We start from the raw sequence: 11,406 nt of genomic DNA, 5'->3' as shown, positions 1-11,406 counted from the left end.
ACTCAGTCTGTGATCGAAAAATGTAGTTCTTATACAGTCTGTAATGGGATCTGTATTTGAAACTTTGTGTCAATGCGCCTGTAAAAGGCACACTACTTCCAAATTTGATAGAAGCTGAATAGATTTTTCAGCCGTGGGTGTGTGAACATTGAGTCATGCTTACGGCAATCATTATTTCTCATGATGTCAGCACAAAAGTTCCAAATACAGATCCCATTACAGACTGTATAAGAGCAACATTATTCGATCACACACGGAGTATACCAAACATTAGGAAGACCCCCCTTTCGGCTTCAGAACAGCATCAAATTCGACCAGGACTCCATTTTGCTCCTGCAGTCCTATAGGTAGAAACTCAAACAGGATGTACCCGTGACTAGAACCATTCAACGCTGGTCTGATCAATTGGAATCCACGCTTCAATTTTGTTTTGATCACGTGGACTGGGAAATGTTCCGGGAAGCCTCAGAGAATAACATCGATTTATAAGTTGACTCGGTGAGTGAGTATATAAAGAAGTGCATAGGAGATGTTGTACCCACTGTGACTATTAAAACCTACCCTAACCAGAAACCGTGGATAGATGGCGGCATTTGAACAAAACTGAAAGCGCGAACCACCTCATTTAACCATGGAATGATGACAGGGTATATGGCCGAATATAAACAGTGCAGTTATTCCCTCCGCAAAGCAGTCAAACAACTGAAATGTCGGTATAGGGACAAAGTGGAGTCGCAATTCACCGGCTCAGTTATGAGACATATGTGGCAAGATCTACAGGCAATTACGGACTATAAAAAGAAAACCAGCCACGTGACGGACACCGACATCTTGCTTCCGGACAAACTAAAACACCTTCTTTGCACGCTTTGAGGATAATACAGGGCCACCGACGAGCCGCGCTACCAAGGACCCCCCTCTCCTTCTCCGTGGCCGACGTGAGTAAGACATTTAAACGTGCTAACCCTCGCAAGGTTTCTGGTCCAGATGGCATCCCTATTCGAGTTCTCAGAGCATGAGCAGCCAGCTGACTGGTGTGTTTACGGACATATTCAATTGCTCCCTATCCCTGTCTGCTGTCCCCACATGCTTCAAGATGGCCACCATTGTTGCTGTACCCAAGAAGGCAAAGGTAACTGAACTTAATGACAATCGCCCCGTAGCACTCACTTCTGTCATCATGAAGTGCTTTGAGAGACTAGTCAAGGATCATATCACCTCCACTTTGCCTGCCACCCTAGACCCACTTCAGTTTGCATACCGCCCCAACAGGTCCACAGACGATGCAATCACTATCACACTGCCCTATCCAATCTGGACAAGAGGAACACCTATGTAAGAATGCTGTTCATTGACTACAGCTCAGCATTCCACACCATAGTACCCTCCAAGCTCATGATTAAGCTTGAGGCCCTGGGTCTCAATCCTGCCCTGTACAACTGGGTACTGGACTTTCTTCACGGGCCGCCCCTAGGTGGTGAAGGTAGGAAACAACATCTCCACTTCGCTGATCCTCAACACTGGGGCCCCGCAAGGTTGCGTGCTCAGCCCCCTTCTGTTCTCCCTGTTCACCCATGACTGCATGGCAATGCACGCCTCCAAATCGATCATCCAGTTTGCAGACGACACTACAGTAGTGGGCTTGATTACCAACAATGACAAGACAGCCTACAGGGAGGAGGTGAGAGCACTCGGAGTGGGGTGTCAGGAAAACAACCTTTTCCTCAACATCAACAAAACAAAGGAGAGGATTGTGGACTTCAAGAAACAGCAGGGGGAGCACCCCCCTATCCACATCGACGGGACAGTAGTGGAGAAGGTGGAAAGTTCCTCGGGCTACACTTTACAGACAAACTGAAATGGTCCACCAACACAGACAGACTGGTGAAGAAGGCACAACAGCACCACTTCAACCTCAGGAGGCTGAATACATTTGGCTTGTCACCTAAAAACCTGACAAACTTTTACAGATGCACAATTGAGAGCATTCTGTTGGGAATGTATCACCGCCTGGTAAGGCAACTGCACTGCCCTCAACCGCAAGGTTCTCCAGAGGATGGACAATGCATCACCGGCGGCAAACTACCTGCCCTCCAGGACACCTACAGCACCCGATGTCACAGGAAGGCCAAAAAGATCATCAAGGACAACAACCACCCGAGCCGCTGCCTGTTCTCCCCGCTACCATCCAGAAGGCGAGGCCAGAACAGTTGCATCAAAGCTGAAAGAGACTGAAAAACAGCTTCTATCTCAAGGCCATCAGTCTGTTAGACAACAATCACTAACTCAGAGAGGCTGCTGCCTAGATACAGACTCAAATCATTGGCCACTGTAATAAATGGATCACTACTCACTTTAAATCATGCCACTTTAACAATGTTTACATATCTTACATTACTCATCTCATATGTACAGTTGAAGTCGGAAGTTTACATACACTTAAGTTGAAGTCAATAAAACTCGTTTTTCAACCACTCCACAAATTTCTTGTTAACAAAATATAGTTTTGGCAAGCCGGTTAGGACATCTACTTTGTGCAAGGCACAAGTAATTTTTCCAACAATTGTTTACAGATAGATTTTTTCACTTATAATTCACTGTATCACAATTCCAATGGGTCAGAAGTTTACATACACTAAGCTGACTGTGCCTTTAAACAACTTGGAAAATTCCAGAAAATGATGTCATGGCTTTAGAAGTTTCTGATAGGCTAATTGACATCATTTGAGTCAATTGGAAGTGTACCTGTGGACGTATTTCAAGGCCGACCCTCAAACTCAGCGTCTCGTTGCTTGACATCATGGGAAAATCAAAAGAAATCAGCCAAGACCTCAGAAAAATAATTGTAGACCTCCACAAGTCTGGTTCATCCTTGGGAGCAATTTCCAAACACATGAATGTACCGCGTTCATCTGTACAAACAATAGTATGCAAGTATAAACATGATAGGACCATGCAGCTGTCATACTGCTCAGGAAGGAGGCGCGTTCTGTCTCCAAGAGATGAACATACTTTGGTGTGAGAAGTGCAAATCAATCCCAGAACAACAGCAAAGGACCTTGTGACGATGCTGTAGGAAACAGGTACAAAAGTATCCATATCCACAGTAAAAATGACATAACTTGAAAGGCCACTCAGCAAGGAAGAAGCCACTGCTCCAAAACTGCCATAAAAAAGCCAGACACAGTTTGCAACTGCACATGGGGACGAAGATTGTACTTTTTGGAGGAATGTCCTCTGGTCTGATGAAACAAAAATAGAACTGTTTGGCCATAATGACCATTGTTAAGTTTGGAGGAAAAAGGGGGAGGCTTGCAAGCCGAAGAACACCATCCCAACCGTGAATCACGGGGGTGGCAGCATCATGTTGTGGGGTTGCTTTGCTGCAGGAGGACCTGGTGCACTTCACAAAATAGATGGTATCACGAGGCAGGAAAATCATGTGGATGTATTGAAGCAACATCTCAAGACATCAGTCAGGAAGTTAAAGCTTGGTCGAAAATGGGTCTTCCAAATGGACAATAACCCCAAGCATTCTTCCAAAGTTGTGGCAAATGGTTTAAGGACTACAAAGTCAACATATTCGAGTGGCCATCACAAAGCCCTGACATCACACCTGTAGAAAATCTGCGGGCAGAACTGAAAAAACGTGTGCAAGCAAGGAGGCCTACAAACCTGACTCAATTACACCAGCTCTGTCAGGAGGAATGGGCCAAAATTCTGACACACTGGGAATGTGATGAAATAAATAAAAGCTGAAATGAATCATTCACTCTACTATTATTCTGACATTTCACATTCTTAAAAGAAAGTGGTGATCCTAACTGACCTAAGACAGGGAATCTTTTCTAGGATTAAATGTTAGGAATTGTGAAAAACTGAGTTTAAATGTATTTGGCTAAGGTTTATGTAAACTTCCAACTTCAACTGTATCTTATACCATCTATTCCATCTTGCCTATGCCGCTCGGCCATCGCTCATCCATACAGTATGTATATGTACATATTCTTATTCCATCCCTTTAGATTTGTGTGTATTAGGTAGTTGTTGTGGAATTGCTAGATTACTTGTTAGATATTACTGCACTGTCGCAAGTAGAACCACACTCACATTAACATCTGCTGACCATGTGTATGTGACCAATACAATGAGTCAATAAAACTGTACGATAACACTTCATCAGTTACCTTTATTTAAGCCAACCCATAAGACAGTAGCCTGGGTGAATTATTCTAATAAAATGGCCATGTCAACATTCACAACGGATGTTTTTGGAACAGCGTCGGTTTTCTGACAAACTGTGCCGTGCCGAGGCTTCTACCAAGCCTGTGAAGGAGAGTCTGCTCAAAAAGGCAGACTTGTTGAGAACAGCCGTGTATTTGAATGGGTTTGCAGTGGGTAAACACAGTGTATCTTCCACAGACAACAACGCTGATTCATGTTATCTCACACAGATGCAGAACACAATAATTGGGGTGGTTGTGCCTCAGTCCCATTGTTGAGATTGCATGAATCCCAAGAGTCGAGGGAACAAAATGGAGGATATTACATAGGATACAGGGAGTGAAATGAGTGTGATAAGTAAAGAAAGCATAATAATAACATGGATGGCCATACTGACTATAGATCTTATTAAATGTATATTTGTTATGGGGCAAAGTAGCGTTGTGGTCCCTAGTAAAAACAAGTAAAACAATTAGGTACTCAACTGTAATTTGCTCTGGATTATTTTTGATAGTTTCTGTCAAAAAGCTTGAGGGAGATTTATAAAACGAATATATTTAAATAATGAACATTGACCCATTGGACCATGAAGTACTGAAGATGCACATACCAGCCAATATAAGGCTGTGAAATATCTCCTTCAGGTGGTGTAGAAAGACACATGGATGTAATAGTTGTTACAAGATGGGCCACCAGGAGGAAGCAGTGACGTTAAAGAATAAAGTGGCTCAGATGCAAAAAGTAAGCACTATCTTACCTTTCTGTTTTTTATTTCACAAACGAAATTATTCTATAGAGTTTATACACAATGTGCTTTCATTGTGCTGGGCAGAGTTCATGCTCCACTTTAGTCTAACAGATTATGATATGGGAAAAGGATTGTTGGTGATCTTTGCTTTTCCGAAGAAACTTTTATAGACTGATACTATTCACAGTCAAGCCATAAACCATGTCATAAAGACGTATACAGTAGTATATTCATAAAGGTTTGTTAGTGAACTTTCCCCTTGAGTACTTGGTAAGAAAAACAAGAGATAGGTCTATACGTATACACTTGAGTGAGTCATACTGTAGCTGACTTATATACTATGGCAGAGCTAGTTCTCATAAACAGCCAGTGTTCTTTCAGTGTTTCACCACAGATGTTGTCAGACAAGCTTCAGTCATACATGTCTGTCTCACAGCCCTGTCTCATAGTTTACAGTCCGTCTTTCTTCCCTTTCACAACATGTCTCCTCTAGATACAAATATGTGACATTGTCTTTCATTAGGTCACATGACCCAGGTGGAGTGGTGTCATTGGCTCACAGAGCTTTCACCTGAGAAGGGTAAATGTCCAATGCGTTGACCCAGATATGACACATCCCTCTAATTATATAATATTGCATCCAAAAGAAGGAAATATTATACAATCTGTCCTCTATGTAGGCAGTAATTGAAAACAATTGTGCCGATTAGCATCCTGACAGTTGACAATGATTCAGCCCATTTGTCCATCCATGGCACAACCTCTTTCAATTCCCATTAGAAAGGAAGGAGTTTGGAGTTCTCCCTATGTATAGTGTCTGGTACAGTGTCTTGGGTTTCTTGAAAGGCCCTTAGAACAAAATATATTACAATAATATGTATGAGGGGCACCCTTCTCAAACTCTCACTGGTAAAGCTGGTCCATCACCTGCAGGACATCTTCTAGTATGGATGGCCCCAGGTCAAGGTTCAGGGCAAAAGATGAGTCTTCCTCGACCACTGGAGAGGCCTCCACTGGGGGACAAGGAACCTGCTGGGGGGCCGCATTCAATTCAAATCCATCCGGACCCATAGTTAACCCTCCCTCCTCTTCCTGCTCCTGCTTTACCTCCTCTCGTTGGTACAACCCGTCATGCTCCACCACCTCCACATCATCCAGTAAAGGCAGGGAGTGGTACTTATTGTGCCTGAAAGCCTGGGGAAGGGTTCCGGCTTCGGCGGACTGTGCATCCATCTCTTCTGGGCTGAGGAGTCGTGGGGGCTTGGGTGGGGCTGGGGAGGTCCCTTTGCAGTAGAGGTCCTGGTGGCTTTGAGAGCTGTGGAGGATGAGACTACCAGTCCGGTGAAAGGCTGTGAGGTCGCCGAAGGTATCACCGTGGGCATCCAATCCGATGTGGGAGAGGTGACGGAAGTCGCCCAGTGGTAGGCTGATCATGTTGACTGACAGAAGCTCACGGCGCTTCTGCTTGCGGGGCCAGCGCATCGTGGCCGATTTTAAGTACAGGGAATTCTTCAGAGGCATTGACTTGATTGTGTGTAACGTCAGCTAGTGAGTTCAAGGTCACTCAGTTGAAGGGTCTAGTTGGCCTTTAGGCAACTCTGAAATTGTGAGGACAAACAAAATAGATAGAGAAAACTCATTTGTAATTATCTGATAATCATTCCATAGTTTTATTTTTCATTTTGGCATTTCATAGATACACCCCAAATTCCAACCTTTGCTAAAATTTGCCACAATTGCCATGACCTTGGATTCCAGGTTGAGATGGGTCCATTTATGGACTGGTTCCTGCAGCAGTGACTGTGTAATATAGGAACCAGTTTTTATTGTGCATGTCAAAGCAAACACACTGTAGTACTCTTATAACTTCACAGACATAGCTTGCTGCACAAAGGTTAATCTAGTAAGAGTTGATGATTAAAAAATGTTGAATTAATTGTCTCATAGAGGGAAAAGTCTAAACAACCTCGTACAGAGGAGGCTGGTGGGAGGAGCTATAGGAGGATGGGGCTCAATGTTAATGGCTGCAATGGAAGGGTACCAAACACTCAAAACACATGGAAATATCGTGTTTGACTCCGTTCCATTGATTCCATTCCAGCCATTACATTCATCCTAAAGCTCCTCCCACCAGCCTCCTCTGACCTCTTGTACTGGAACTTGAACACTGGGGCACCTTAGTTTGTTAATAAGTAATCTTGGAGGCTTGCTTTTATTACTTTAAAGCATAAAAAAAATGTTTTTCTTTGACTGTTGCTATGATTACATTAGATTTGATTTCACTCAATGTCATCATTCACAGGTTGGTTGGTGGCACCTTAATTGGGAAGGACAGGCTCGAGGTAATGGCTGAAGTTTCCATGTGTTTGATGCCATTCCATTTGCTCCATTCCAGCTATTATTATGAGCCGTCCTCCCCTCAGCAGCCTCCACTGGTTCACACCATGTGTGTCTAAAGCTGCTTGAACTTTTCAGATAGTGTTGCAATCATGGCTTGTTCTAACTGGTAGTTCCACATTTCACTCAGATTAAAGATTGGAAAGATTGTATTTTTTCCCCCAAGGTTAGTGTTTCCTATTCATATACCTGTAATGGAACAACAGTTGGGAATTCTAAGGAAAACGTTTACTGGAAGACAAACTGGTTCGGGACTTTCTTAATTTGTCTAAAATGTGAAGGTTATGTTGTCTTGCTTGTATTGTTAGTCATCCCCCCCCCCCAAAAAAAATGCTGCTTTTAAAGGAATTTGGCCTATCTTTCAGACAATGCAGAAATCCAAGTTGTACAGTTCTGTACAGTTAGTACAAGATTCAACAAACTTCATGATAGTTCCAATTATGGATCCTCAACAAATTAGCTCCAATGGAGACCCAATTATTTATCTAAGATTTGTATGTGGCTTTTAAAGGTTTCTCAGAGATCGGGATATTTGATAGTGGTTAGTTACTTACTGCAGCTATGAGGACATTGTGTCAGATACTGCCTCAGGTAAGCTGAGGTGGCTGGTATGATTCAAATACAGTAGGACTGACAACTTGTTATGCTGTTTCCAGATTAAAATAAACACTTTCTTTGGAAAGTTAGTTGTTCCACTGAATAAGTCAACACGGTAACCACTAACTAAAGCCATGTATAGGCCACACCGTTTGATCAAGTTGTAGTGAGGAAAAACCTTTACTGTACACGCTTCGGCTGTCCCTTGTTTGTCTCTAGGTAGAACCCTATTAGGTTCCATGTAGAACCCTCTGTGGAAAGGGTTCTACCTGGAACCAAAAAGAGTTCTACCTGAAAACAAAAAGGGTTCTGCCTGGAACCAAAAAGGGTTCTGCCTGGAACCAAAAAGGGTTCTTCAAAGCGTTCTCCTATGGGAACAACAGAAGAACCCTTTTAGGTTCTAGATAGCACCTTTCTTTCTAATGCATGGCATTCATTCACTTATTGCTTAAAAGTCTTGAAAGTTTACCTGTGTCTGTCTTTATATCCTGAGGTAACTTTATGCTCACTCAATATATTTCACTCCTCTCTGTTGGGTTAGACCACACAGCTCTCCAGACGTTCTGTGTTTGAATGAGCGCCCCGGACAGCCTTATCAGCTCACCTGTGTCTGTGGGGCGTTTGTATGAAGTGATAAACCTCCAATCCCTCCCCCTTGATTAATCTCTGTCTGTGTGTCTGTGACTACCTTCTCTCAGGTAGTTCTCTAGTCTAAATAAGCTGTAGAAAAGAGGATCACCTTTTATTGTAGAAGCGTGACGCTCATGTGAACTCTACACTGCTTGCGTTTCTTCAAGTTAGGTAGGGAAAGGGGGCAGTGATAGATGTTACTGTATCACTTGCCCTATGGGTTGGTGAATTCCTGGGGAAGAAGCCAAAGCATCTCTTCCTATAGGGTTTGGGTTTTCCAATGGAACTTACTTAGGTCTACTGTACATGTATAGGAAGGGGTGGGATTGGGGGGGACAAATAAAAATCACTCACTACCTTCTGATCACCAGGCATTCGCCTCAAAATACTCAAAAACAGATATTTATTTAAGTCAATTCACTATTTACATCACTGTTTATGTAAACATTTTCCCTCTGAGATGTTCTCTAAAAATAAACATAACTGCTCCTATCTGTCAAATGTGGAATACAACAAAAACGGTGGAGAATCTATTATGAATCATATTGCATCGTGGCTGCTATCGGCACCCAGTGTGTCATTAACCTAAGAATGGGATGCGTGGAGCAAGTCAGAATACTCTAGTTTGATATAACACTACAGAAATAGAACGAGTAAGATGTTTGGTGAGGTTTGCTAGGGAGGACATCCTGCCTGTAGTGTATAAACAGCAATCAAAGGATCTTACGTCTAGAATATGAAAATGAGATGGAATATCCTGTTGTTTTATGCATACAGACTCCTTGTAATTATGTGTGTGCCACCCCAGCTTGATGATTCATAAATACAGTAAACAAATTCAGCTTGACTTGGTCTGTAATGATTGGATATTGTGAAAGGAATTTTCGGTTTTGAGTGCTGTTAAGTGGTCCCAGTAGCCACACACTGGACACAAACTGGTTGAATCTGTTGTTTCAATGTAATTTGTCAATGTATTGTTACGTAGAAAATACATTGGATTTGAAAAAAGGGTGAAATTTCAACCACAGGGTAATGTCATCATGGTAACCAAATTTCAGCATAAGCAAACTTTGAATATAATATGTTGTACCTTTAATTTGTACCTTTAAAAAATATATATATATATTTCACCTTTATTTAACCAGGTAGGCAAGTTGAGAACAAGTTCTCATTTACAATTGCAACCTGGCCAAGATAAGGCAAAGCAGTTCGACAAATACAACAACACAGAGTTACACATGGAGTAAAACAAACATACAGTCAATAATACAGTAGAAAAATAAGTCTATATACAATGTGAGCAAATGAGGTGAGATATGGGAGGTAAAGGGAAAAAAAGGCCATGGTGGCAAAGTAAATACAATATAGCAAGTAAAACAATGGAATGGTAGATTTGCAGTGGAAGAATGTGCAAAGTAGAGATAGAAATAATGGGGTGCAAAGGAGCAAAATAAATAAATAAATTAAATAAATACAGTAGGGAAAGAGGTAGTTGTTTGGGCTAAATTATAGGTGGGCTATGTACAGGTGCAGCAATCTCTGAGCTGCTCTGACAGCTGGTGCTTAAAGCTAGTGAGGGAGATGTGTTTCCAGTTTCAGAGATTTTTGTAGTTCGTTCTAGTAATTGGCAGCAGAGAACTGGAAGGAGAGGGGCCAAAGGAAGAATTGGTTTTGGAGGTGACCAGAGAAATATACCTGCTGGAGCGCGTGCTACAGGTGGGTGCTGCTATGTTGACCAGCGAGCTGAGATAAGGGGGGACTTTACCTAGCAGGGTCTTGTAGATGACCTGGAGCCAGTGGGTTTGGCGACGAGTATGAAGAGAGGGCCAGCCAACGAGAGTGTACAGGTCGCAGTGGTGGTTAGTATATGGGGCTTTGGTGACGAAACGGATGGCACTGTGATAGACTGCATCCAATTTATTGAGTAGGGTATTGGAGGCTATTTTATAAATGACATCGCCGAAGTCGAGGATTGGTAGGGTGGTCAGTTTTACAAGGGTATGTTTGGCAGCATGAGTGAATGATGCTTTGTTGCAAAAAGGAATCCAATTCTAGATTTAACTTTGGATTGGAGATGTTTGATGTGAGTCTGGAAGGAGAGTTTACAGTCTAGCCAGACTCCTAGGTATTTATAGTTGTCCACATATTCTAAGTCAGAGCGGTCCAGAGTAGTGATGTTGGACAGGCGGGCAGGTGCAGGCAGCGATCGGTTGAACATCATGCATTTAGTTTTACTTGTATTTAATAGCAATTGGAGGCCACGGAAGGAGAGTTGTATGGCATTGAAGCTTGCCTGGAGGGTTGTTAACACAGTGTCCAAAGAAGGGTGTCGTCTGCATAGAGGTGGATCAGAGACTCACCAGCAGCAAGAGCGACATCATTGATGTATACACAGAAGAGAGTCGATCCAAGAATTGAACCCTGTGGTACCCCCATAGAGACTGCCTGGGGCCCGGACAACAGACCCTACGATTTGACACACTGAACTCTATCAGAGAAGTAACTGGTGAACCAGGCGAGGCAATCATTTGAGAAACCAAGGCTGTCGAGTCTGCCGATGAGGATGTGGTGATTGACAGAGTCGAAAGCCTTGGCCAGGTCAATGAATACGGCTGCACAGTATTGTTTCTTATTGATGGCGGTTAAGATATTGTTTAGGACCTTGAGCGTGGCTGAGGTGCACCCATGACCAGCTCTGAAACCAGTTTGCATAGCGGAGAAGGTATGGTGGGATTCGAAATGGTCGGTAATCTGTTTGTTGACTTGGCTTTCAAAGACCTTAGAAAGGCAGGGTAGGATAGTCTGTAGCA

General features: G+C 42.9%; 1 protein-coding gene across 2 annotated transcripts; it reads right to left on the bottom strand.

Annotated features, from left to right (window-relative positions):
• Nucleotides 1-4,175: 4,175 nt before the first annotated feature.
• On the bottom strand, nt 4,176-8,654 carry LOC135557665 (cdc42 effector protein 3-like). 2 transcript variants are annotated; one of them, XM_064991161.1, is made up of 3 exons: nt 8,436-8,654; nt 6,688-6,772; nt 4,176-6,570 (listed from the first exon to the last, which is right to left on the bottom strand). In XM_064991161.1, exon 3 carries the CDS (start codon nt 6,491-6,493, stop codon nt 5,876-5,878), a length of 618 nt encoding a protein of 205 aa, XP_064847233.1. In that variant the 5' UTR covers nt 6,494-6,570; nt 6,688-6,772; nt 8,436-8,654; the 3' UTR covers nt 4,176-5,875. The 2 variants fall into 2 exon arrangements, with proteins under 2 accessions (XP_064847233.1, XP_064847232.1); XM_064991160.1 differs by lacking the exon at nt 6,688-6,772 and having other exon boundaries at nt 8,436-8,653.
• Nucleotides 8,655-11,406: the final 2,752 nt, after the last annotated feature.

The sequence above is a fragment of the Oncorhynchus masou genome, chromosome 16 (assembly GCF_036934945.1).
Source record: "Oncorhynchus masou masou isolate Uvic2021 chromosome 16, UVic_Omas_1.1, whole genome shotgun sequence".
NCBI lineage: Eukaryota > Metazoa > Chordata > Actinopteri > Salmoniformes > Salmonidae > Oncorhynchus > Oncorhynchus masou.
Note: the sequence above shows the minus strand (reverse complement) of the source record. Positions and strands in the feature narration are given on the sequence as shown.

Excerpts from the sequence above, each read along its gene's own strand:
- LOC135557665 (XM_064991161.1), bottom strand. The coding sequence starts at position 6,493 with ATGCCTCTGAAGAATTCCCTGTACTTAAAATCGGCCACGATGCGCTGG.